Source organism: Somniosus microcephalus, chromosome 2 (assembly GCF_052327205.1).
Source record: "Somniosus microcephalus isolate GS21.2 chromosome 2, FLI_Smic_1.0, whole genome shotgun sequence".
NCBI classification, from domain to species: Eukaryota; Metazoa; Chordata; class Chondrichthyes; order Squaliformes; family Somniosidae; genus Somniosus; species Somniosus microcephalus.
This window is the reverse complement of record NC_140988.1, coordinates 171,108,019-171,135,983: the sequence shown is the minus strand read 5'-3', so window position 1 is coordinate 171,135,983 and position 27,965 is coordinate 171,108,019. Positions and strand designations below refer to the sequence as shown.

The window sequence follows — 27,965 nt, the reverse complement described above, 5'->3', positions numbered from 1 at the left end:
TTGTTCCTTTTGCAGTGTATATTATTTTAGTTAACTCGTTAATGTTGGCAAACTGCCTCATAGATTTTTCTCAAATTTGCTTGCTTAAACAGTATTTTTGAGAAGTCTGAGTTTAAAAATGTGCAACAATTATAATGTTTTGTACACAAGTATTCATTGTTGAGGAAAACTAAATTTTGTACATGTTTAAGCTATGTAAACATTAAATCAGAATGTTTTTCTTAAGGTTATGATAACTAATTGCAAGCAATAAACATGCTGTTCTGCATACTTGCAGCATTTGTGAACAAGTTGTATTTCAAATGTTTAATCTATTTTGTTGAAAATCATTATGATTTGTGGTCTGTAGGTAAAATTAACGTACCAGAATGTGTTTAATGATTTATGGCCAATTCATTAAAAATGTAAACATAATTAAGTTTTGCCTAAGAATTAATTTTTTTTGTTGAAGACTCAGTGTTACAACTGTTCTAATTTTCAGTCTAAGTTGCTGCATTTTCTATTACAGATACGCATCTTTAAGACACTCTGCCTGTGTCTCTACCAGCTAATACTTGCCAGTGGGCGGGTTGACCTAGCCCTCCGTCTACAGATGAGACTCTCTGCTGAGCATTAGTTCAGGGAGCTAAGACAGCAGCATCTTCAACCACCTTTCCAGCTGTCATTTTCGGTTATGCCAGAGATGGTGCACTAAATCAATTTCTGCGGAGAGCACGAATAGCAATTCGTTTGCAATTTGGAATCAGAGTGCAATCTGAAGAACTGAGACCTCCATGCTTTTTTAAACTCCAGAATATCTATGTGGAAGCTGTTTGAAATGATGCTGTCACAGAAACAAAGAGGCTGAAGTGGCTCCCGAATCACCTGTTTTCCTGTGTTGCATTGCTTGAAGACTGCTTTTTCTTTTTTTCTTCCCCTCAATTTAAAAAAAAAAAAAGGACGTTTATTTGAGGTTTACTTCTCTTGATTGTGCGTTTGCAGTCATGGCTATTGCAGTAACGATGCTTTTACTGATGCTTTGTAGTAGGACTGGAAGTGAAAGTCAGCCGTGGAGCTACCCAACAAAAACTGAAACATTGGATTTTGGGGCTGTACCTGCTGGGAACTATGAGACTACGGTATATTATGATCCTGGACCTATAGGATTCCTATTTCAGCTGGCACGCACTTTCCTACATGTAGTACAACCGAATCCTTTCCCTCGCGGTAAGTATGATTAGCAGGTGACGGTACAGAACACTACTGTCTGAATTGTTTGAGCTCTCCACAAATTACTGGCTTCATCAATGCCGTAGTATTGCCTCTTCATTTATGCTTTACTTCAGAATGGGCATTGTGAAAAGTTCTTAATTGCCTTAATATAAATATATCTATATCTGATTTATTTGTGACCATGTTATAAACTCAGTAATTCTTGTTGTGTTCAGTGAAAGAACTATTTGAATGCAGTTGTGGTATTTTCATTATTCAGTAGCTAATTGCAAGGGTATTTCAGTACGGTCAGTGTAGAAATCTGTTCATCCATTGTTCTGTATTTTTCGTTTTCATTACAGAACAGATTTTAAAGTAAGAGCTGTTTTGCAAAATAGCTACAGCAATTAACCTAAAAGTCATTTGCTTTCAGTGATACAGTGGTTATGTTGTACAGTAAATGAAAATCAATTTTCTTCTGTTACTGTGTTCACCTATATCTACACATGTATTTTTAGCAGGTGACCAGAGAGAAGTGCTGCTTCTGCAACTGATTGGTAAATCCAAGGATCAGGTGTGGCTCGCTGAGTCACCTGATATAATTAGTAAATCCTATAAGCTCTTCCTCCATATGTTGCTATGGTTATAGCAAATGTCTTAGCTAGAATAGGAGACTGACAAATGATTTAAAGCACAGTACTCATCTGAGTGCTTTAATAAGCTCTAGATCCCCTTTACTGTAAACATTGTGCATAACTTTTAACACATGCTGAAATCATAATGAGATTACACAATATTGTACAAAATGTTATACCTTAATTTAAAAAGAACACAAGCCCAAAATAGCTACAAAATTCCAAAGGAATAGAGTGAGGCACAAGAAGAATCTTTGTTACTTGATTCCCTTTATGATGCATGGCTATAATTTTTCAAAATGTTGTATGTATTGCAAGCATCCACTTGTGGGAACTCATGATGTATCTAGGGAAAATCTGAATTTTCACTCTCCTGGTCCTGTATTATGTTAGTTTGTTTTTGCAGCAGCTCCATTGATCATTTCCTCTATTTCTTTAAAAAGTTAATCACATTTAAGTCACTTGAAGAGAGGTAAAGCCATGGAAGGGAAAGAAATTAACAGGCTGAGCCAAATGTTTACAAAACAAACTATGTTTTCCACATAAATTATATTTTGAAACAACTGAAAAAGCTGGATAATAAGCATTTTGGAAGTTTTTATCCACTTCATCAAAGGTTTCAAAAAAAATTCTTGCACAGTTGCCCCATAACACTTTCTGAAGTCTTTGAAAGTAGTATTTACAAACTTGAAAGCAAATGCTTAACTTGTGAAGAATACATAGATCCAGTGACAAGATTTGAGACTTGGGTTTCAATATGTTGTAGTTGCAGGATGGACAGTTACACTGACTTTGAGATGTATTTTTTTTTAAAGCGGTTATTGTTCTACTTTTATTTTTCGTCCCATTATTGTGTGGGCTACTTGTCCTTCCCTCATTTCTTCCCCTCCCAATCAAATCCAATGCTCCTGATACCTAACTAGGACAAGCAGGAGACTCGCTCTCTGGCCACTGCCAATGATTTTCTACACCTGGTGGCTGGCAAATGTATTGCTTCTCTCCAATTCCTTCAGCTTGGGCTTCTTCCTGGAAGGTTGTGATGGGGAATCGGATGATAGTGCTGTGACCTTCTGTTTAGTGCATGAGTTCTACTTGGAGAGTGTTGGAGCAGCTTCACCCAAGGATTTGGATTTCAGATGATACAAAACAATTAAAACACGTCAGATATGGATTTTCTTGAAGAAACTGAGCAAGGTTTATTTATGGAGACACAAGTATTTAATAGCTTTCAGACCAGGTATAGTCAAGAATTATACAGATTTAGTGCACACTTGAGGGGAAGTGGAAAGGTTTCTTTCAGCAGATCCCGTTAACAGCTGCTTCACAGACTTGCTTTGTATGCAAGACCAACAGATTTCCTGCCTGAAAATGTTCTGGAGGGGTTTTTCTACTCCTCCAAGGGGTCTCCAATTGCAGAAGTGGGATCAGCATACCCCTTGCCCACTGCCAGCCTGAGCATACCGAACAATTCCATTGTTTCGAACCCCAGAGCTGGTTAACCTGGGACTAGATTAACAGCAGCTCCTTCATTCACGAGGACGGTGGATTTGTTATTCTGCTGTGCAGCATGTGCCATTGTTTCAAAGCAACAGAAGGGAACACTATTCCAGCTTTAACAGCTGTATACTTAACAACGTTAGTGTAATGTACTGCTAATTGTGAACAAAACATTGTAAACATAACCTAATAAACTGAATACACATCAATAACATGGTGTAACTAATACATGGGTAATGTTTTTTCCTTTGTTTTGACATGGCTTCCATTTTGATGCAGGCATTGCAGCTGGCAGGAAAAGTTGATGAGCCTGTTTTTTTTAAAGGCATCTTTTGCTTTATAAATTGATTTGATTTATAAATTGAGGCATAGAGTATAAAAGGAAGGAAGTTATGCTAAATCTTTAGAAAACACTGGTTAGTCCTCAGCCGGAGTATTGTATCCAATTCTGGGCTCCACGCTTTAGGAAGAAGGACAAGGTATTGCAGAGAAGATTTATTGGAATGGTACCAGGGATGAGGGACTAGTGTGGAGAAACTGGGGTTCTCAAATTTTAGCCATATCCTCTTAAGGCTGGGGCATTCAATATCCCCCTCTCCTCTCCTTGTGAGCTCCCAGTGCCAGGCTGAATATGGGCCAAGAGCTCGCCATAAATAAATGGGACCAACCATGGAAAATTCCAAGAGTTTGCCCAGATGGGAAGTTGTCAAATGTTGCACTCTCCACTACTTTAGTGCTGGCACCAGAAAATATATATTTTTTTCTGCTTTGCTTAAACCCTTTCTTCATTTTATCCCTTACTTTCTAGGTATGAGTGTAAATAAGATGCTGAGTACAGGAAACTTTTTTATACGGGACCGACGTGGTGCCGGTACAGCAAAAATTCTGGATAACCGAGAGCTATAGTAAAAGATACGGAGAGCTGAGAGCTCTGTATAAAGCAACAAACCCTGTTGCTTAGCAACAGGTGCAGAACAATGGCCATAAGTTCCAAGCGTCTCTGTAGCTTAGCAACAGTTGCAGCCACACCCTTGCACAGCAACAGATCGAGGAAGGCAAGTACAATATGAAGTAAAACTTACCTGAACCTACTCCTGAATTTTGCCGGTTAACTGAGATTTCCAGTTATTTAGGTGCCGGTAAATCAAGAGTTTCCTGTATTATTTACAGGTGAGGAACAGTAAACATTGTCAAAATAATTCCCAGTTGTATAGTTTCCCTTGTGATTGGCCCCAGGTTACAAACCTCTCAAAAATATTTTTTTTTGTAAGCTGTGGGGTCCTGACTTTACTGTTTTTTCCTCTGATGTGAATGTGGCACACACGATATTTCTATATCTATCTTGTGGCTGCAACATACACTTGCGCCACTTTAAAATCAAGACAGTTATCTTAAAAATTGCAACATTATGCAATTGCACAGCAACAAGCCCAACCGCAGTCATTCTGGAAGTCAAACCTAGTGCCTTTGATACCCATAGTTAAATATTGGTAGAAAAGTCACCGCTGATGTCTGCTTTCTATAAATGTAATCTTAAGAGGTGGCTTTACAACACTTGCACTATATTAACAAGTGTAATAATCCCAACGCACTCTGTGCATTGCAATGAGTATACCTAGTTTGTTTACATTTTTAATGACACTAAATTTTTTGGTAATGTGCAATTGACAATATTATGTCAAGTGAATTTTGGGGACTACACGTGAATAGGATGCTGGCTACAAGAAGTTTTTTCTCATTGAGATGAGAAACTAGTCCATAGCTTGAATAATGCATCAGAAAAGAAACCATTTTTAAAAAGTGGGGTAAATCATCCTCAACCCATCAGTAACAAGGGCTACTGTCATTGCATGAGATTACCTTAAACCGTAGACCGAGTTGCCAACAAAGGAATAGGCAAACGGCGACAAGGAGGCAGTGTCCAGAAATCCTTCCTCAAAAGAGAATTGAAAATTCAAGATCCTTTTAATTTGTTAGCCTCCCACTTTCCTTATGCAGAATCCTACCCAACCAGACTCGAAGCTGAAATTATTCTGCAAAACACGTGGTTCAAGAAGACTTAAACTGAGAAGAATGAAGAGTGCGTGCTATGGGCTATAGAAACATAGAAGATAGGAGCAGGAGTAGGCCATTCGGCCCCTCGAGCCTGTTCGGCCATTTAATGAGATCATAGCTAATCATTCAAATTCAGTACCCTGTCCCTGCTTTCTCCCCATATCCCTTGATCCCTTTAGCCTTAAGAAATATATCTAACTCCTTCTTGAATATATTTAATGAATTGGCCTCAACTGCCTTCTGTGGCAGAGTACTCCACAGGTTCACCACTCTCTGGGTGAAGAAATTCCTCCTCATCTCTGTCCTAAATGGCTTACCCCTTATCTTTAGACTGTGACCCCTGGTTCTGGACTCCCCCCGCCTGGTTCTGGACTCTCCCGCCATCGGGAACATCCTTCCTGCATCTAGTCTGTCTAGTCCTGTTAGACTTCTATAAGTTTCAATGAGATCCCCTCATTCTTCTAAACTCCAGCGAGTGTAAGCCCAATCGACCCAATCTCTCCTCGTACGTCATTCCTGCCATCCCAGGTATCAGTCTGGTGAATCTTCGCTGCACTCCCTCCATGGCAAGAACATCCTTCCTCAGATAAGGTGACCAAAACTGCGCACAATACTCAAGGTGTGGTCTCACCAAGGCCCTGTACAACTGCAGCAAGACATCCTTGTTCCTGTACTCAACCTCTCACTACGAAGGCCAACATACCATTTGCCTTCTTAACCGCCTGCTGCACCTGCATGCTTACCTTCAGCGACTGGTGCACAAGGACACCCAGGTCTCGTTGCACTTCCCCTTCTCCCAATCTATTGCCGTTCAGATAATAATCTACCTTCCTGTTTTTGCCACCAAAGTGGATAACCTTGCATTTATCCACATTGGGCAGCTGCATGGCAGATGCAGTATAATCACCCAACCTGTCCAAATCATACTGGAGTTTCTCGGCATCCTCCTCACAGCACACACGCCCACCCAGCTTTGTGTCGTCTGCTATGCTGACATTCATTTATAAGATGTGTGAAAATGGTCTAACCCAGATCTTCATGAAGTGTTTGAATATACAATGCAGAAGACTTTTTTCACCAATAACCTCAGTTGATTGGTTTAATCTCTGTCTAAATGATGGACCAGTGCAGTTGTACCTGAGGGCAGGTCCGCAATATGGGGAAGACACTGCTGGCTTCTCCACAACTCCAACATGCATTGGGTACGTGGGTACGTTGGGGTTACACTGATCTACTGTATCCTAATTAACAGCATTTTTACTATTTCTACATGAAAAGGATGCATTTTATAATTGTGATTTTTAAATGTTCATTTGGTAATCTAGTTGGTGGTTGCCCAATAACTAATTATTCCTTTAAAATCCTAGTTAATTTATAATGCAGGAACTCTTCCCAGGAAGTGTGATTAGGCAATACTGCGCTTACACCATATGTGGTTGTTTCATTATCAAGAGTGCTTTGACACCTGTTCCATTGTGAGCTCAGTTGAGACCGGAGGATGAAGAATTGGTATTTTTCGCTGCTGGTTGCTGGGAGTAGCTTATTTATAGCATTTTCTTTCGTTGTTGCTGTGGAGGCCAGGTGTTAGCTTCAGTAAGCTGATAATCTAGGATTAATTTGTTAGTGTGATGTGCACAGCAAATCTTAAGCTTTATTGCCTGTCTCTCGTAGCTGAGTCCAAGTTCCGATAGATTAAGCAGAGCTGTGAATTTAAAAAAAAAAAAAAAAAAATTGAAACAAGACCATTTCATTTATCTGCAAGTCTCTTGAGGACTGAAATGTGCAGATATGGAATGGAAGGCTGTTTTTATTACTTTTTGTTGTTTGAACCACTCGACAATAATGACGACAACACAAGCACTTGTATAGTGCCTTTCGCATGACTAAATACCATCAAGGTGCATCATAAGTAGACACAAGAAACTGACGCTGAGCCTGTGTTTAGGAGGGAGACAAAGTCTGGCTGGAGAGATGGGTCTTGAAAATGTTTGAAGGTAGAGAGAGGTGACGAGGCAGAGAGGTGTAGGTAGGGAATTCCAAAGAGTAAATAGTATAACCGAGTTGGAAGGCTGGGAGGCCAGCAAGAAGGGCATTCATTCAACTTGTTAAAGTCTGGAAGTGCCAAGCATGTGTTTCAGTGGCAGAGGGGCTGAGGTGGTGCAGAGTTAGTCAGTGTCATAGAGGTCAAATTAAGTGGTCTGGGTCATGGTTAGAATGTGGAGTTTGCAGCTCAGCTTGGTGGAGGGATGGAGCTGGGTATCATCAGCATACATGTGCCTGTTGATATCGTGTGATGCAGCACAGAAGGAGGCCATTCGGCCCATCGTGCCTATCCAATTAGTCCCACTCCCCTGCTCCATCCCTCTCCCTAACATTTGTCTGAGGCTGAACCACACTGTTCGCAACCTTGGTGTCATATTTCATCCTGAAATGAGCTTCTGACCACATCCGCAGCATAACTAAGACCGCCTATTTCCACCTCCGCAACATCGCCCGTCTCTGTCCCTGCCTCAGCTCATCCGCTGCCGAAACCCTCGTCCATGCCTTTGTTACCTCTAGACTTGACTATCCAACGCACTCCTGGCTGGCCTCCCATGTTCTACCCTACGTAAACTTGAGATCATCCAGAACTCGGCTGCCCGTGTCCTAACTTGCACTAAATCCCGTTCACCCATCACCCCTGTGCTTGCTGACCTACATTGGCTCCCGGTTAAGCAACGCCTTGATATCAAAATTTTCATGATTGTTTTCAAATCCCTCCATGGCCTCACCCCTCCCTATCTCTGAATCACCTCCAGCGCGCCCCCCCCCCCCCCCCCCCCCCCGAGATATCTGCACTCTAATTCTGCCCTCTTGAGCATCCCTGATTATAATCGCTCAACCATTGGTGGCCGTGCCTTCTGTTGCCTAGGCCCTAAGCTCTGGCATTCCCTGCCTAAACCTCTCCGCCTCTCTACTCTCCTCCTTTAAGACGCTCCTTAAAGCCGACATCATTTGGTCATCTGTCCTAATTTCTCTCTCTCTGGCTCGGTGTCAATTTTTTTGTCTTTATAATACTCCTGTGGAGCACCTTGGGACGTTTTACTATGTTAAAGGCACTATATAAATACTTGTTGCTGTTGCTCTAAGTTTTTTCCCGTCAAGTATTTATCCAATTCCCTTTTGAAAGTTACTATTGAATCTGCTTCCACCACCATCTCCTCTTAACCTTCTCTGCTCTAAGGAGAACAACCCCAGCTTCTCCGGTCTCTCCACATAACTGAAGTCCCTGATCCTGGTCCCATTCTAGTAAACCTCTTCTCACCCTCTCCAAGGCCTTCACATCCTTCCAAAAGTGTGGTGGCAAGAATTGAACACCATACTCCAGCTGAGGCCTAACCAGTGTTTTATAAAGGTTCAGCAAAGTTCTTTGCTTTTGTGCTCTATGCCTCCATTAATGAAGTCCAGGATCTCAAATGCTTTTGTTAATGGCCTTCTCAACTTGTCCTGCCACCTTCAAAGATTTGTTTAAGTACGCACCCAGGTGTCTCTCTTCCTGCACCCCCTTTAAAATTGTATCATTTAGTTTATTTTGCCTCTCATTCGTCCTACGAAAATGTATCACTTCAGACTTCTCTGCATTAAATTTGATCTGCCATGTGTCTGCCCATTTCACCAGTCTGTCTGTTATTATCTTGTCAAGGGGCAGCATATAGGTAAAGAAGAGTGGGTGATGGGATAGATCTTTGGGGGACCGTTCAGTGTGGAGAAGGGAAGAGAAGCTAACACTGAAGAGATCTGCTGGTTGCATGAGATTGGTAACGATGGAACCATGCAAAGGCCGACCCATGTAGTAGAGGCATAGGAGCCAGATGGCTTGGTCGACCACATGGAATGCTGCGGAAAGGTTGAGAAGAGATAATACACCACAGTCAGAGAGCAAGTCATTTAGGACTAGCTAGAGTTGGTTCAGTGCCAAGAGAAGGACTGAAGCTGGATTGGAGGGATGTGAGCAGGGAGTTTTGGAAGAGATGGGTGGAGTTAGGATCTGATGGCCCATTCATATAGTTTGAGAAGAATGGGAGGTTGGAGATGAGCTGGAGAGAACAGAGGGGTCAAAGTGGATTTTTAAGGAGGGAGGGATGCATGATGGTGGTTTTGAAGGGGAGTGGAATGGTTCTTGAATAAGGGGAATCATTGACAGCGTCAGCTAGCATAGGGGCCAGGAAAATGAGTGTTCAGGATTTAAGTAGGGAGGATATTAAGAAAGCAGGAAGTGAATCTCATGGGTGAGATGAGCTTTGAGAGGGTGTGGAGGAGATAGGTAAGAAAATGCAAAAATGTAGGGTTTCTATGTTAGTGAGTGAGAGATTTGTGTGGGGGGAGGATTAGGAAGAAGTAGTGGTAGCAACTGCATGGCTGAGCTTGATCTTGGAGATTAAGACCATGAGCTTGTTGCATTTGGTGTTTGAGGTGAGGGTGGAGAGGTTGAAGGAGGTGTTTCGTTGAGGAGAAAAGGAACCTTGGGTTGTCCCTGCCCTCCACTATGATCCTGGAGTAATAGCTGGGTTTGTCTGCGGAGTGAAGCACGGTAGTGCTTGATGTGGTTGATTGCCAGATCTGTCAGTTGATGACTAGGCCAGTTGACAGTTGAGTTTTGGTTATGATTTGGCACAGGAGCTGGAAAGCTGAACTTCTGCAGCTTTAAACTCCCAACAGAACAAAAAGCTTCCAACTTGAAGTCTGGCTCCCCCAATCCTGAGCAATTTGGAAAAGTAAATACGTCTCCCTGACTCTCTCAATGGAAGTTGAAAGTATATATACTTTTTAAAGCAGGGCGATAACTTTTCCAAAATCCTGCAACAAAGGAAGACGCTCTGTACTGGGAAAGCGTCACTGCAGGAGAGAATTTGTATCTTTTTTTTAATTCAAGTTTTGGGCAGTAGCGTTATAACCTTTTCAAAAAGCTCTAATTTGCATAACGTGCTATGTTGTACAGTAATTTGTAAATGTTATACAATTAAGGGTAATATTTGAAAGCAGAGAGTTGGATTATAACCAAGTTTTAAATATGGGGAGACTACTATCTTTATTGTGGGATGTCTATGATGCAGATCAATATTTAAAGCACGATATAGGCCTCTGGTATATGTGGATACTGTATCTGACCTGTGAATAAATTGCTGTTTTGTTAAAACACTGAAATGGATGTGGAAAATTAGTGCCTGAGCTAACATTATCTTCAAATCATTGAACCATTGAGATATGCACTGACATGCTTGAGCATGCAAACACTAACAGGCCAAACTGCTGATGGAAATAAGGTCGACAAGTCAGCCTGTTTTGTAAGTGGTGTTTCAGTTAGTGACAGCTGTGCACTACCAGCATGAGTTCTTGGCTGACTCTACATCTTGGTTATGAGCAGTTAGCCTTTTAGTAATGATGCCTTTTGCGAATGCTGTACTTAACATTAGTTTTGATTCTTTCACAGCCAAATCGAGCGTGCAGTCCACCCACTCTGCTGCAATGCATTCGAGCACCAGTGAGTGTTCTGTGCTGCAGAAGGAAATGTATCAGTCCCATATTGAATTGTTCGTCACTTTAGGATGCTGTATGCTCTGAATGGTATGCTCTTGCCGGGAACGGTAGCATAGTGGTTATGTTACTGGACTAGTAATCCAGAGGCCTGGCCTAACGATCTGGCGACGCGAGTTCAAATCCCACCACGGCAGCTGGGGAATTTAAATTCAGTTAATAATTAAATAAATCTGGAATAAAAAGCTAGTATCAGTAATTGTGACCATGAAACTATTGGAATGTTGGATTGATTCACTAATGTCCTTTAGGGAAGGAAATCTGCCAACCTTACCTGGTCTGGCTACTCAGTTGTACACAACCACTACAAAAAATAATAAGAATAAAACCGGACGGACCACCTTGGCACCGGCTTCGCACATGACAATGGCACACCCAGCCCAATCGACCCTGCCTCACTAATATCTGGGGACTTTGTGCCAAAATTGGGAGAGTTGTCCCACAGACTAGTCAAACAACAGCCTGACCTAGTCATACTCACAGAATCATACCTTTCAGCCAATGTCCCAGATTCCTCCATCACCACCCCTGGGTATTTCCTGTCCCACCAGCATTACAGACCCACCAGGGATGGTAGCACAGTGGTATACAGTTGGGAGGGAGTGGCCTCAACATTGACTCTGGACCCCATGAAGTCTCATGGCTTCAGGTCAAACATGGGCAAGGAAACCTCCTGCTGATTACCACCTACCGCCCTCCCTCAGCTGACGAATCATTACTCCTCCATCTTGAACATAAGAAATAGGAGCAGGAGTAGGCCATTTGGCCCTTCGAGCCTGCTCCGTCATTCAATGAGATCATGGCTGATCTTCTGCCTCAACTCCATTCATCGGCCTTATCGCCACATCCCTTGATGCCTTTACTAGTCAGAAATCTATCGACTTCTGTTTTGAATATACCCAATGACTGAGCCTCCACAGCTCTCTGGGGTAGAAAATTCCAAAGATTCACCACCCTCTGTGGAAATTTTTTCTCATCTCAGTCCTGAATGGCCTACCTTTTATCCTGAGGCTGTGGCCCCTGGTTCCAGAGTCCCCAGCCAAGGGAAACATTCTCCCAGCATCCACCCTATCAAGCCCTGTAATAATTTTGTATGCTTCAATTGTTCATCCCAGTTTGGCATAAAAATAAAACAAAAAAGGTGACTCAACCGTGGCTAACGAGGGAAATTAGGGATAGCATAAGATCCAAGGAGAGGACATATAAATTGGCCAGAAAAAGCCAGTAAACCTGAGGATTGGGAGCAGTTTAGGATTCAACAAAGGAGGACAAAGTGATTAATTAAGAAGGGGAAAATAGAATATGAGAGTAAGCTTGCAAGGAACATAAAAACTGACTGTAAAAGCTTTTATAGATATGTGAAGAGAAAAAGATTGGTGAAGCCAAGCGTAGGTCCCTTGCAGTCAGAATCAGGGGAATTTATAATGGGGAACAAAGAAATGGCAGACCAATTAAATACATATTTGGGTTCTGTCTTCACAAAGGAGGACACAAATAACCTTCCAGTGATGTCGGGGAACATGGGGTCTGATGAAAGGGAGGAACTGAATGAAATCAGTATTTGTAGGGAAATGGTGTTCAGGAAATTGATGGTATTGAAGGCCGATAAATCCCCAGGGCCTGATAATCTACATCCTAGGGTACTTAAGGAAGTGGCCCTAGAAATAGGAGATGCATTGCTGATAATTTCCCAACATTCGATGGAATCTGGAACAGTACCCATGGATTGGAGGGTAGCTAATGTTACCCCACTATTCAAAAAAGGTGGTAGAGAGAAAACGGGAAATTACAGGAAACTTTGTGCTATCCGGCACCGACAGGACCGAACTGCTGCCGTTCCCTCAAAACTGCCGTACACTCCAGAACTAATGTTGAAACATACGGAGATTTTCATCTCCGTATGAATCAACAAACCCTGTTGCTTGGCAACAGCCTCAACAGTTGGCAAGCATCTCTAGCTGAAGCTGTTGCTTAGCTACAGACGTTGCAGAGCTTGACTGTTCAAAATAAGCATAGAAAAGAAATGAAAAGAATAAAAAACGGCTCCTGATTTTTGCCAGTGGCTCGAGCTTGCCGGACGGTTTGCCTCCAGATAACACAAAGTTTCCTGTACAGACCAGTAAGCCTGACATCGGTTGTGGGGAAAATGCTTGAGTCCATCATAAAAGATGTAATAGCAGAGCACTTGGAAAACAGTGACAGGATTGGACAAAGTCAACATGGATTTACAAAGGGTAAATCGTGCTTGACTAATCTACTGGAAGTTTTTGAGGATGTAACTGGTAAAATAGATAAGGGAGAACCAGTGGATGTGGTGTATTTGGACTTTCAGAAGGCTTTTGATAAGGTCCCGCATAAGAGATTAGCGTGTAAAGTTAAGGCACATGGGATTGGGGGCAAGGTACTGACTTGGATAGAGAACTGGTTGGCAGACAGAAAGCAAAGAGTTGGAATAAATGGGTCTTTTTCCGAGTGGCAGGCAGTGACTAGTGGGGTACCACAGGGAACGGTCCTTGGACCCCAGCTATTCACTATATATATTAATGATCTAGACAAGGGAACTAGATGTAATATCTCCAAATTTGCAGACGACGCAAAGCTGGGTGGGCGTGTGTGCTGAGAGGAGGATGCCGAGAAACTCCAGGATGATTTGGACAGGTTGGGTGATTGGGCAGAAGCATGGCAGATGCAATATAACGTGGATAAATGTGAGGTTATCCACTTTGGTGGCAAAAACAGGAAGGCAGATTATTATCTGAATGGCAATAGATTGGGAGAAGGGGGAGTGCAACGAGACCTGGGTGTCCTTGTGTACCAGTTGCTGAAGGTAAGCATGCAGGTGCAGCAGGCGGTTAAGAAGGCAAATGGTATGTTGGCCTTCGTAGCGAGAGGGTTTGAGTACAGGAACAAGGATGTCTTGCTGCAGTTGTACAGGGCCTTGGTGAGACCACATCTGGAGTATTGTGTGCAGTTTTGGTCGCCTTATCTGAGGAAGGATGTTCTTGCCACGGAAAGAGTTCAGCAAAGATTCACCAGGCTGATACCTGGGATGGCAGGAATGACGTATGAGGAGAGATTGGGTTGATTGGGCTTGTACTCGCTGGAGTTTAGAAGAATGAGGGGATCTCATTGAAACTTATAAAATTCTGACAGGACTGGACAGACTAGATGCAGGAAGAATGTTCCTGATGGCCGGGGAGTCCAGAACCAGGGGTCACAGTCTAAGGATAAGGGGTAGGCCATTTAGGACAGAAATGAGGAGGAATTTCTTCACCCAGAGAGTGGTGAATCTGTGGAATTCTCTACCACAGAAGGCAGTAGAGGCCAATTCATTAAATATATTCAAGAAGGAGTTGGATATATTTCTTAAGGCTAAAGGGATCAAGGGGTATGGGGAGAAAGCAGGGACCGGGTATTGAATTTGAATGATCAGCCATGATCGCATTGAATGGCGGAGCAGGCTCGAGGGGCCGAATGGCCTACTCCTGCTCCTATCTTCTATGTTTCTGTGTATGTTTAGATCCCCTCTCATTCTTCTGAATTCAAGAGAATACAGGCCTAGCTTACTCAATCTCTTCTCATACGACAGTCCCGACATCCCAGGAATCAATCTCGTGAATCTCTGTTGTACTCCCTCTATGGCAAGTATATCCTTCCTTAAGTATGGAGACCAAAATTGTACACAGTACTCCAGGTGTGGTCTCACCAAGGCCCTATATAATTGGACTAAGACTTCTGCACTCCTGTACTCAAATCCTCTTGTAATGAAGGCCAGCATACCATTTGCCTTCCTAATGGCTTGCTGCACCTGCCCATTCACTTTCACTGACTCATGTACAAGGACACCCAGGTCCCTTTGAGCAGCTGCATTCCCCAATCTTTCACCATTTAGGAAATACTCTGCCTTTCTGTTTTTTCTACCAAAGTGGATAACTTCACATTTATCCACATTATATTCCATCTGCCACATTCTCGCCCATTTACTGAGCCTGTCGAGATCCCCTTGAAGCCTCTTCACATCCTCTTCACAACTGATACTGCCAACTAGCTTTGTATCATCAGCAAATTTGGAAATGTTACATTTTGTTCCCTCATCCAGATCATTGATATAGATTGTGAATAGCTGGCGCTCAAGCACCGATCCTTGCGGTACCACACTAGTCACAACCTGCCATCCTGAAAAAGACCTGTTTATCCCTACTCTTTGTTTTCTGTCTGTTAACCAATTCTCAATCCATGCTAGTATATTACACCCAATTCCCTGTACCCTAATTTTGTTCACTAACCTCTGGTGTGGGACCTTATCGAAAGCCTTCTGAAAATCCAGATGCACCACATCTACTGGAAGACCACTTGGAAGAAGCACTGAGAGTAGCAAGGGCACAGAATGTACTCTGGGTGGGGGACTTCAATGTCTAGCACCAAGAATGGCTTGGTAGCACCACTGCAGACTGAGTCCTGAAGGACATAGCTGCCAAACTAGGACTGCGGCAAGTGGTGAGAGAACCAACACGAGGGAAATATCTACTTGACCTCGTCCTCACCAACCTACCTGTCGCGGATGCATCTGTCCGTGACAGTGTTGGTTGCAGTGACCGCCGCACAGTCATTGTGGAGATGAAATCCTGTATTCACTGAAGACATCCTCCATCGTGTTGTGAGGCACTACCACTGTGCTAAATGGGATAGATTCAACACGCGCGTGCAAAAGACAAGGCGGAAGCATTTGCAACCATCTTCAGCCAGAAGTGCAGAGTGGATGATCCATATTGGCCTTCTCCTGACGTCCCCACCATCACAGAAGCCAGTCTTCAGCCAATTCGATTCACTCCACGTGATATCAAGAAATGGCTGAGCGCACTGGATACAGCAAAGGCTGTGGGCCCTGACAATAATCCCGGCTGCCGTGAAGACTTGTACTCCAGAACTAGTTGTGCCTCTAGCCAAGCTGTTCCAGTACAGCTACAACACTGGCATCTACCCGGCAATGTGGAAAACTGGCCAGATTACTGCCCCATCAGTCTACTTTCCGTCATCAGCAAAGTGATGGAAGGTGTCGTTGACAGTGCTATCAAGCGGCACTTACTCCCCAATAACCTGCTCACCGATGCTCTGTTTGGGTTCCGCCAGGACCACTCAGCTCCAGACCTTATTACAGCCTTGGTCCAAACATGGACAAAAGAGCTGAATTTCAGAAGTGAGCTGAGAGTGACTGCCCTTGACATCAAGGTGTATCATCAAGGAGCACTAGTAAAATTTAAGTCAATGGGAATCGGGGGGTGGGGGGGGGGGGGAACTCTCCACTGGCTGGAGTCATACCTAGCACAAAGGAAGATGGTTGTGGTTGTTGGAGGTCAATCATCGCAGTCCCAAGACATCGCTGCAAGAGTTCCTCAGGGCAGTGTCCTAGGCCCAACCATCCTCAGCTGCTTCAGCAATGACCTTCCCTCCATCATAAGGTCAGAAGTGGGGATGTTCACTGATGATTGCACAGTGCTCAGTTCCATTTGCAACTCCTCATAATGAAGCAGTCCATGCCTGAATGCAGCAAGACCTGGATGACATTCAGGCTTGGGCTGTGGCAAGTAACATTCGTGCCACACAAGTGCCAGTCAATGACTATCTCCAACAAGCGAGCGTCTAACCACTGCCCCACAACATTCAATGGCATTACCATCACCGAATCCCCCACCATCAACGTCTTGGAGGTCACCATTGACCAGAAACTTAACTGGACCAGCCACATAAATACTGTGGCTGCAAGAGCAGGTGAGAGGCTAGGTATTCTGTGGCGAGTTGTCCCGCCTCCTGACTCCCCATAGCCTTTCCACCATCTACAAGGCACAAGTCAGGAGTGTGATGGAATACTCTCCACTTGCCTGGATGAGTGCGGCTCCAACAACACTCGAAGCTCGACACCATCCATCACAAAGCAACCCACTTGATTGGCACCCATCTACCACCTTAAACAGTGTGTACAATCTACAAGATGCACTGCAGCAACTCGCCAAGGCTTCTTCGGCAGCACCTCCCATACCCGTGACCTCTACCACCTAGAAGTACAAGGGCAGCAGGCGCATGGGAACACCATCACCTGCAAGTTCCCCTCCAAGTTACACACCATCCTGACTTGGAAACATATCTCTGTTCCTTCATCGTCGCTGGGTCAAAATCCTGGAGCTCCCTCCCTAACAGCACTGTGGGAGTACCTTCACCACAGGGACTGCAGCGATTCAAGAAGGCAGCTCACCACCACTTTCTGGAGGGCTATTGGGGATGGGCGATAAATGCTGTCCTTGCCAGTGACGCCCACATCCCTGGAATGAATAAAACAAAGTGAGAAACAGTGATCTCTGATAAGCCAGTGGGAGGCGGGTGAGGTGGTGGTGGTGGTAGTTAGTTAAATTACTGTTGGACCTTTTTATTCTTAACTTTGACCGTTAGGTATTCGTTTGACTACTCGAGTATTGCTTTAAATAAAAAAGACTTGCATTTATATAGCGCCTTTCACAACCTCAGGACGTCCCAAAGCACTTTACAGCCAATGAAGTACTTTTGAAGTGTAGTCACTGTTGTGATGTAGAAAACGCGGCAGCCAATTTGCACACAGCAAACTCCCACAAACAGCAATGTGATAATGACCGGATAATCTGTTTGTTATGTTGATTGAGGGATAAATATTGGCCAGGGCACCAGGGATAATTCCCCTGCTCTTTTAAAATGGTGCTATGGGATGTTTTACATCAAACTGAGGCCGTCTGCTGCTCTCAGTTGGACGTCCCATACGAAAGACGGCACCTCCGAAAGTGCAGTACTGCACTGGAGTGACTGCTTAGATTTTTGTGCTCAAATCTCTGGAGTGGGACTTGAACCTGCAACCTTCTGACTGAGGCAAGGGTGTTGTTAACTGAGTGTACGTAGATATGAAACATGTGAATTCAGTGTATTGTTTAGAAACTATTTGGGGATTTGAGGTTGCTCGTCTCAGTTCCCTAATCTCATTACAGCACAGGTGGTGGAGTCATCACCAGTTAATTGCAATTAGTTATCATCTTGATGTTCTGTCCTTTGAATGGAAGTGCTGACGATTGAAAGTTGCAAACAATATACGACTGGAATAATGCTCAATTTATACCTGCCTCGTGAGGGTATCCCAAATCTGGCTTGCTCTTAACTATGCTTAAAATGAGTGTTCAGCCAATCCAATTTGTTTTTCTATACTAATGAAATTTAATGTTTGCAAGTCAGTACTTTCGAGAGGGAAATCTGAGGGCATGTTTGGTTGTAACTAGTTTAAGAGCAGTGGAGTCCTGGAAAACCAGCTACTTGCAGGGAAAACGGAATGAAGGAGGGAAAGCAAGACTCCACAAGGCTCTCTGAACTAAAATATCTCTTGTATGTGCGTTCTTTTTCACCCACCCGTCCCCCACTTGCCCCTGTCTCTATTCTGCTTACTAATCATGCAGGGGCATGTGGAATATCCAGTGAATCCGAATACAATGACGAGGGTTCTCTGTTTTGAATTCTGGACTTGCTACACTTACCTAGATATTGGGCAAGTAAAGGTACATTCTAGGTTGTAGGCAGCGTGGACTTGCTCACGGGATAGGTCTGTGACATTGAACCCAAGGAAAATATTGAGTGTCTGGAACCCCCATGTATGTTCAGAATTTTAAGGAAGTAATGGATACATTTTTGCCAACTGATGGGCACCAAATGGAAGAAACAAATGAAGATTTTGATTGGAGTGCCCGAAGAGCTGGGAGAAAAGCATGAAGCAGCAGGAAAGTGATGTTTAGAAGCATCATGTAAATTTTAAACCAAAGAAGGGTATGCTTGTTTTTATTTTCTTCCTGTCACCCAAAACATCTTGATTCACTCTTTGAAGATAAAGATGTATTCGGGGCACTTAACAATGGAATTAATTCTCTACTTGGGTTCGTCCATACTGGAAATATTGGATTATTTTTTCATTTAAACCCCTCATTTCTTGCAGCCTCTTGAGAGAAGCCAGAGTTAAATTATTAGTTGAAACTGGAGACAACTGTAGCAAATTTGTAGAGATGCTGAGCCTCCACTGCTTAAACATTTGTTTCATGTGTAAAAGTTGATGATTAAGGAAACAATCTAGTTGAGCGCAGATTTATTCAGGATAAGAAAGAATACTTCGGTGAGAACTATTGGAATTCAAATTTATACTACTAAAGGATGAGCTAGGTTCTTAGAAATTAGCTTTGAATGTTAAAGCAGATGATTAGCGAGGATAGGATTGCCCAAAACATGTTCATGAGAGCTACAATCTCGAGAAATGCATGACTGCACCTTGGAATCTGCCGCATATATCTTTAAAGATTTTAGTCGTAGCTTTTAACCTTAGTTTATAATGCTTGCAGATGGAAGTTGTTGGAGTGGACATTTAAAACCAGCATCAAGTTTTGGGATGTTTCATGAAAAATTATTCGAGAACCATTTTCTTCCACTTTGTCGAATGGTGGTTGTTCTGTTAGCAAGTTGGAGCTTAGCAGATGACTTCATGGTTAAACATTGTACAGAAAGTAGAGTAACAATGGGAATTTGTTTTTACTTGCTGGGAGACTGCACCTACTATGTACCCTGAAACTGGGCGCTAACTGCCAATATATAGTCTGCAGTTTGTGTGGTAGCATCTTGAGAGAGAATCATGAGCTTTGCTATGTGGCTGCTCCTTTTTCTATTTTGTAGCCTAAATCTTGCTGTGTAACAGAAATTATCCCGTTAGAAATCATACTCTGCCCATCAAGCAGGCATCGAGGAGTCAATACAATATTTTGAATTCTGATGGGCAATAATTTTCCACATCCTTTGCCAGCAACACAACTTTTGTGATTTATTCTGTATCTGGCAGATGAAGGCTGTATATCACCACTTGTGTCTCTCCTGATTATGTGCAAAAGTTTATTTGAAGTTATGTGCTTGTAAATGGAAATGACTTGAACTATTTGCCATTGGCTGGGTTCACAGTCTTCCTGAGTCTGTTTCATTCCAATGATATTGCTGACAGGCATTTGTAAAGTATTTACATTAAAACGAAATCTATACTTGGTTTATGTAAAATTACATCTTAATATTTTGTCTTTGCATCAGTCAGATGGTAATAACTCTGGCACTCTGTTGCAGTATTTTTTACAACGCCTTTTCTCCAGGCTTTTAACTGCCATGATTTCACGATCCCAGCAACAGGAAGAGGCGCTGTGTTTTCACCGTTGTCTCCTAAAGATGTTGACTCGTGCCAGGCTACAGTTCCACTGGTACCAGATGCCCTCGGTTACCTTGCTCAAGTGGCTATTCATGTGTAAACTGAGACACGCTATTTAACATGGGTAGCGTCCTGGAGTTCCCACATGGCACAGAAAGTCCAATTTAATTTTGATTTATTTTCAATGTCTTTGTTGTCAGTTCCCCTCACCCTCCTGTCTCCTGAATACATTGAGTCCTTGCTGGGGTGTTGTTCCACGGGTGCTGATGACACTTTTGTACATAAGAACTTGCTGAAAATGTTGCAGGTCAACTTCATATTTATAAAATGCGAAACTCGCATGACGAGTTCTGGCCAAGCTCCAATCAGTCGATCTCTTCCAGGGCCCTGAACTGCTCTTGTGATTGACTCTGAATTTACCCAGAGACTGTTCTGAGCCTCCTTCAGTAACAATTTTACACACTAAGTAATTTAGTTCTTCTGTTCCAATTGTGAAGTTAGCTACCGATTCTAAAACATCTACTGACTGATTCAACTTGACTTCTAATTTATTTAAATAGAGGTTTTAAAACTTTCACTCCGTCCGCCAGCGGCGCACCGTGGCTGCAGTGTGTACCATCTACAAGATGCACTGCATCTTGCTAGAAGGACAAGGGCAGCAGGCGCATGGTAACACCACCACCTCCAAGTTCCCCTCCAAGATACACACCATCCTGACTTGGAAATATATCGCTTTTCTTCATTGTCGCTGGGTCAAAATCCTGGTACTCCCTCCCTAACAGCACAGTGGGGGTACCTTCACCACACGGACTGCAGCGGTTCAAGAAGGTGGCTCACCACAACCTTCTTGAGGGCAATTGGGGATGGACAATAAAAATGCTGGCCTTGCCAGCGACACCCACATCCCGGAACAAATATAAAAAAAAAAGTAATGTCTGGTGTAATCTCAACTTGCCAAAAGGACTGTTTTAACATAGTCACTACCCCTTATGGGATAAATGGCAATTCTAGGACTGGTGTTCCAGTATTGAGTTTTCTAGTGTGTGAAGCTCGTGAAAAATTGTGTTGACACTAGCAAAGGATGTTTTTAACAGGTTGACTTCCTTAACCTCTTATCTAAAATATGTTAGACTTGCTGAAAGCTACAGTTTAACTATTTTAGATAAGAGGTTAAGGAAGTCAACCTGTTAAAAACATCCTTTGCTAGTGTCAACACAATTTTTCACGAGCGCTTTGTTTGATCAGGCTGCATGCACAAAACAATCTGAAATCTTTCCATCTGCTGTAGGATGAGGGCTATAGAAAGAGATGATAAAAGTGTGGATTAGGGTTTTGGTGGAATTTGGCTGAGGTAGGGGCAGAAGTGGCAGTGTTGTGGAGGTTGAAATAAACAGTCTTGATAATGGATAGGATGTGGGACTTGAATCTCAGCACTGAGTTGAACAGAATGCCAAGGTTTTGCCGAGTCTGGTTCAGCCTGAGTGAGGGATGAAGAGGGAGTTGGAATCGGTGGTAAAAGAGCAAAGTTTGTGATGGGGGCTGATAATGATGGTTTTTGTCTTCCATAGCTTCAGCCAGAAGAAGTTGTCATTCATCCATGACTTGTCGGATAGATAGTCTGACCGCATGGAGGTGGCCATGGGGTGATTAAAGTGGTGGCCAGCATAAATACAGAAGCTGACCCTGTGCATGCAGATCGTGTTGGCAAGCAACAGAATGTAGATGAAGAGGAGGAGGGAGACAACAATAGATCCTTGGGGATTTCTGGAGATGACCACGAGGGCAAAAAGCTGAGCTTTGGAATGTTCAGTGGTTGTGAAAGGCGTTGTATAAATTCAAATTCTTTACTCTCCTCCCACCCTATAATGCTCTGCTTTCAACCCAAATGTGAGACTTGGCCCATTTCTGGTTTTTACCCTCTCTTAAACCAAGGGCTTGATATTTACTGGGGCAGGCCTTGAGTGTGTGTGTGGCGCGGGGGGGGCACGGAAGGAAGAGTTTTGACTCCACAGCGTGCGTCTTTTTTTTGCAAACAGGTTCCCCGCCTAGAAGCCAGCTTGATTGACTGACTTGGCTCATGCTTGGCTCTCTGCAACCCAATACTCTGGATACTTGCGTGTTCTCCTAGCTAGCCTTCAGGTGACAATTTCCAGCAGCAAATCTGACTATTCAACATGGTGGCAGTACCTACACAGAAAATCTTTGTTTTGGTAATTACTTTGATCTGGATGTCCAAATGCAATGTTTCATGAGTCTTGTCCATCACCAACTGGTCAATCTAGTCCTCATGTATGAGGAATTGGTAAAGAGGCATTGCTTACCATGTAGCTGACTCTTGCAAGGTACTTGGATAATAGGTATAGGCTAGAGCCTACTTTTTGCTGTAAATCTACCTCACAACTTGATCTTGGAGCTGGCACATAGGCTGGTGAAAGCCCTTTCATTGCGTATTTAGGAGTTCTGAACTAGGAAAGAGGATTAAAAACAAAAATGCTGGCAATACTCAGTAGCTCAGGCAGCATCTGTGGAGAGAGAAACTGAGTTAACGTTTCAGGTCGATGACCTTCATCTGGTATGAAAGAGGACTGTTTGGACACCTGTCCTTTTCATCGGCTATTGAAACTTTTTCTCATTGAAGAAAGAAGAGAAAGATCAATGTGATATTCACCAGGACTACCGTGAATAACAGTTGGAACAGATGCACGTGTTCCTCAATCCCTTTGAGACCCCTTATTGAGCCATACAAATCCATGACACTGCACTTCGAGCATCCACTGAGTCCATTCTTCATGGGTAGAGTGCACTAGAATCCCAGGTGAGTTGCCAACAATAGAACGTCTGTGAAAAAGAGCACTGCCATATTTTCACTGGAACAATTAGTCCAATTCCATCCTTTACCACGCCATCCAATATAACCATTAATACACATTTTTCTTTGAATTGACTGAAATTGTTGGTGAATTCCATTGAAGGCTAATTGGACATTCAAGCTTTTGGCCCAAGACCGAGAGAAGAAAGACAGACTAAACCACAAGTTCGGAACCAGGTGGTTTTGTTGAAATGGAACTGAAAGCTACTGCTGGAACAGACTATGTGGATAAAGAGACTTGGATCCTGCTGTCCCTGAGAAATTGCATCCCAATGCTCTCGGACGCCAGTCTCCATATGATCCTGTAACACCTTAAGGCTTTATTGCTTTAAATTTCTCTAGTGAGAGAGAGGAAGTCTGAGTGATAGTGAGAATGATGATGGGGCAGAAGTGGAAGGGGTGCTGCCCACTTTTGACTTCCTTCTCAGTGGCGTCTTGCTGTCGCTCAAGTAGAGGGGAAACAGGATAAAATTTTGTCTGTTTAGGCTGTTTACTGGATATCTCATCAGCTGCATTTGAAGGAGGTTAATCAAGCTACTCAAGTACTAATGTCCGCAGACGCTAATTTTGGCAAGCTCCTGATGGTCTCATCAATCCTGCAGCTGCCGCTGACCCTTCAACTTCTCCATTTCTGACAATCTACTGTTTGTCTTAAAATCTGTAATGCTTGCTGTTTCTATGACAATATCAGGGTTTCCTTTGCCTGTACCCTGCAACTCCATATTTGGGCAAACTTCTTCGGTGATGGTGTAAACGAGAATAGGACACGAGATCAACATTGGCAGTAGGGCAGTGTCTCTTGTTCTGAAAGGCCCGTCCATCAGCTTCTAAAAGGGGCTGAGGAGCTATGCAGCTCAAGTGTCAGCATTTGGCAGGTGTGCATGTGAGGGTTAATCTTTGTATTTTCTGCAGGGTGTTGGTAATGGATGTGCTGCATTTAAGCCCTATGTTACTGTGAGCGCCTTGTCCCTTTTTATTTTCTCGTCCTCTCACCATTCAGCTCAGCTGCACAGGGGGTTGGTGGGGGAGGAGGAGGAAGGTCAGAAAAGCAATAGTGATAGGAGATTCAATAGTTAATGAAACAGACAGGCTTTTCTGCGGCCGCAGACGTGACTCCAGGATATGTTGCCTCCCTGGTGCCAGGGTCAAGGATGTCACTGAGCGGCTGCAGGACATTGAGGTGGGAGGGTGAATAGAGGTCGTGGTCCATATCGGTACCAACAACATAGGTAGAAAGAGGGATGAGGTCCTGCAGGCAGATTTTAGGGAGCGAGGAAAGAGATTAATAAGCAGGATATAGTAGCTATTACTGAAACATGGCTGGGGAAAAAAAAGGGCAGGGATGATAGCTTAACATTCCTTGTTGCAGGGTTTTCAGATGAAATAGGCGGATAAAAAAGGATGGTGGGTTGCAATATTGGTTCAAGAAACAATTACAGCTGTGAGGAGGGGGATATGTTAGAAGGATCATCAAATGAGGCCATATGGGTTGAAGTGAAGAACAAAAAAAGGCAGTCATTCTGCTGGGAGTGTACTCTAGACCCCCAAATAGTCAGGGAGGTAGAGGAGCAAATGTGTAGGCAAATTTCTGAAGTGAAAAACAATAGGGCAGTAATAGTAGGGGATTTCAATTACCCTAATATTAACTGGGATAGAATCCGTGTTAAAAAGTATAGAAGGTGCATAATTCTTAAAATGCATTCAGGAATACTTTTTTAGCCAGTATGTAGCAAGTCCAATAAGAGAGTGGACGGTTCTGGACTTAGTTTTAGGGAATGAAGCTGGGCAGGTGGAAGGGGTACCAGTGGGAGAGCATTTTGGTGGTAGTGATCATAATTTAGTTAAATTTAGCGTAGTTATGGAAAAGGACAAAGAGCAGGAGTTCTTGTGACTCGAGGGCTGTTTCCAGTGGGATTCCGCAGGGCTCAGTAATAGATCCCTTGCTTTTTGTGATCTATATCTGTGATTTAGACTTTAATATAGGGGGCATGATTAAGAAATTTGCAGATGATACAAAAATTGGCTGTGTGGTTGATGGTGAGAAACATAACTGTAGACTGCAGGAAAATATCAATGGACTGGGCAGGTGGGCAGAAAAGTGGCAAGTGGAATTCAATCTGGAGAAGTGTGGTAATTCATTTGGGGAGGGCAAACCAGGCAAGAGAATACACAATAAATGGTAGGATACTGAGAAATGTAGAGGCACAAAGGGACCTTGGAGTGCAGGTCCACAGATCCGTGAAAGTAGCAGGACAGTTGGATAAGATGGTTAATAAGGCATACAGGATACTTTCCATTATTAGCCGAGGCATGGAATATAAGAGCAGGGAGATTATGCTTGAACTGTTTATAAAAAAAAAAAAAAAAAAATTAAAAAAAACTAGTTAGGCCACAGCTAGAATGCTGCGCACATTACAGGAAATATTGTCAGGGAATAAGCCATGTTTCAGAAAGATACACCATAATATGAACAGAATAGTGATATTAATATTGTCAGGGAATAAGCCATGTTTCAGAAAGATACACCATAATATGACCAGAATAGTGATATTAATATTGTCAGGGAATAAGCCATGTTTCAGAAAGATACACCATAATATGAACAGAATAGTGATATTAATACATGATATACTGGGTTTAAAAATCTAAAGCCTCAGAGACACAGGCTGTAAACAGAAAACAGGCTTCTGAGATAAAGATCAGTTGATAAAGTTGTATAAACCAAACAAGCTTTGAAATGGGAATTAGTTAAATATGCTAAAACAATTACCCTATTGAAATGGCAGTTTGGTGCTTCTGAAAGGTCTACAGTTTGGAGGGAGCACAATGCGAAGACCCAGTTTAAGGTGTTATAAGCTAACATGTAAAACAGAAACGCAAACATTAAAAGAACCACGTGCCTTTTGAAAAGATGACATCAAGTAAAAGAAACACCTGGTCAAATAGTTTTTATGTTAAACTTGGAAGACAGGAAACACGATTAAATATGCAAACAATTGAGATAGCTAGAAAACAAGTAAACCCTCAGTCAAATATAATAGCAAAATACTGCGGATGCTGGAAATCTGAAATAACAACAGAAAATGCTGGAAATACTCAGCAGGCCAGGCAGCATCCGTGGAGAGAGAAACAGAGTTAACGTTTCAGGTCTGGGACCCTTCATCAGAACTGGAAAAAGCTGGAGATGTAACAGATATTAAGCAGGTGCAGAGACGGGGGGGGTGGTGGGGGGTGGGGGGGTGGTGGCAGCGTGTTGGGAGGGGAGGAAGGAATTGAAGAACATCCTGTACTTTTGTAAGGCAGGAAAGATAAAGGGGTAGATTTTGCCGAACCTGTCGGGAAGAAGGCGGGACTTCCCCTTTCGGGTTTTTGACCCGCCTACTTCGATGTCCGGCCAATCTGTGTGATTTTCCCTTGATTGACCTTGTTGAGCCCGCCCAGCGGGCTGAGCAGGCCAATTAAGGGCCACCCGGCAACAGGTGATGTCACAGACTGAAATTTCATCTGTCAAGAGTACTTGACAAATGAAATATCAGCGTTTGACAGAGTTCTAAGCTGAGTCCTTCTGCACAGACTCAGTTAGAACTCACACCGGCACTCAAAGCTGAAGGCTGTCGCTTTTGACATCGCAGCCGTTCAGCTTTAAGTTCTGGCTGAGTGATGCGCTCCCGACGGCTACAGGAAGAAAGGCTGTTAAGGTAAGTACAAGTAAGTAAAAGTTCTTTACACAATTTAGACACACCAAACACACTTACCTTTACACTCATGCACCCATCACTCACCTGAGCGCCGACATCGCGACCCCTCCAACTCCTTCAACCCGACGGCCCGCCTGCTCTACCTGGCGTGGTTTGGAGCCATCGGGAAACCCACACGAAACCCCTCAAAATAAGGATTAGGCTTAAAAACTGCCTGTTAACTACCTGTTAACAGGCAGTTAATTGGCACTAATCCCTTCCCGCCTGGTTTCTGCGGGTCCCAGTGCGGGGCAGGTACCCGCCACCCCTGAAACTTGCGTTTGGCGGGATGGTGTCGGGACCCCCAAATTCGGGATTCCCCCCCCCCCCCCCCCCCCCCACACGCCTGAAACCCCCCCGACGGCTCCCTGAAAATCTAGCCCAAAATGTTGCAAATTTGAGTGGCAAAAATCATACAGCATGAAAAATGGGGGCAGGGGTTATTATCTGAAATTGTTGAACTCGATGTTGAGTCCGGCAGGCTGTAAAGTGCCTAATCGAAAGATAAGGTGCTGTTTCAAGAGCAGGAGATGCAACACCTGCCCTTTTACCTCCTCCCTTCCCACTGTCCAGGGCCCCAAACACCCCTTCCAGGTGAAACAGCGATTTGCTTGTACTTCTTGCAATTTAATATACTGTATTCGCTGCTTACGATGCGGTCTCCTCTACATTGGGGAGACCAAACTCAGATTGGGCGACTGCTTTGTGGAACACCTCCGTTCAGTCCATAAGGGTGACCCTGAGCTTCCGGTCGCCTGCCACTTTAATTCACAGCTTCACTCCCACTCTGACCTCTCCGTCCTCGGCCTATTACATTGTTCCAATGAAGCTCAATGTAAGCTCGAGGACTTTACAGCCCTCTGGACTTAACATCGAGTTCAACAATTTCAGATAATAACCCCTGCCCCCATTTTTTCATGCTGTATGATTTTTGCCACTCCCATTTGCAACATTTTATCTTCCCTGCCTTACAAAAGTACAGGATGTTCTTCAATTCCTTCCTCCCCTCCTAACCCCCCTCCCCCCTCCCCCGTCTCTGCACCTGCTTAATATCTTTTACATCTCCAGCTTTTTCCAGTTCTGACGAAGGGTCCCAGACCTGAAACGTTAACTCTGTTTCTCTTTCCACGGATGCTGCCTGGCCTGCTGAGTAGTTCCAGCATTTTCTGTTA

General features: G+C 43.5%; 1 protein-coding gene across 18 annotated transcripts in view; it reads left to right on the top strand.

Moving 5' to 3' along the window:
- LOC147123101 (prominin-1-A-like) overlaps positions 1-27,965 on the top strand; it is a 240,309-nt gene that overhangs the window by 41,706 nt on the left and 170,638 nt on the right. For all 18 annotated transcript variants that reach the window (XM_085966404.1, XM_085966387.1, XM_085966420.1 and 15 more), the window contains exon 2: positions 509-1,206. In XM_085966404.1, the coding sequence (XP_085822530.1) occupies positions 984-1,206 (223 nt within the window). In that variant the 5' untranslated portion in view covers positions 509-983. The remainder of the gene's footprint in view (positions 1-508; positions 1,207-27,965) is intronic.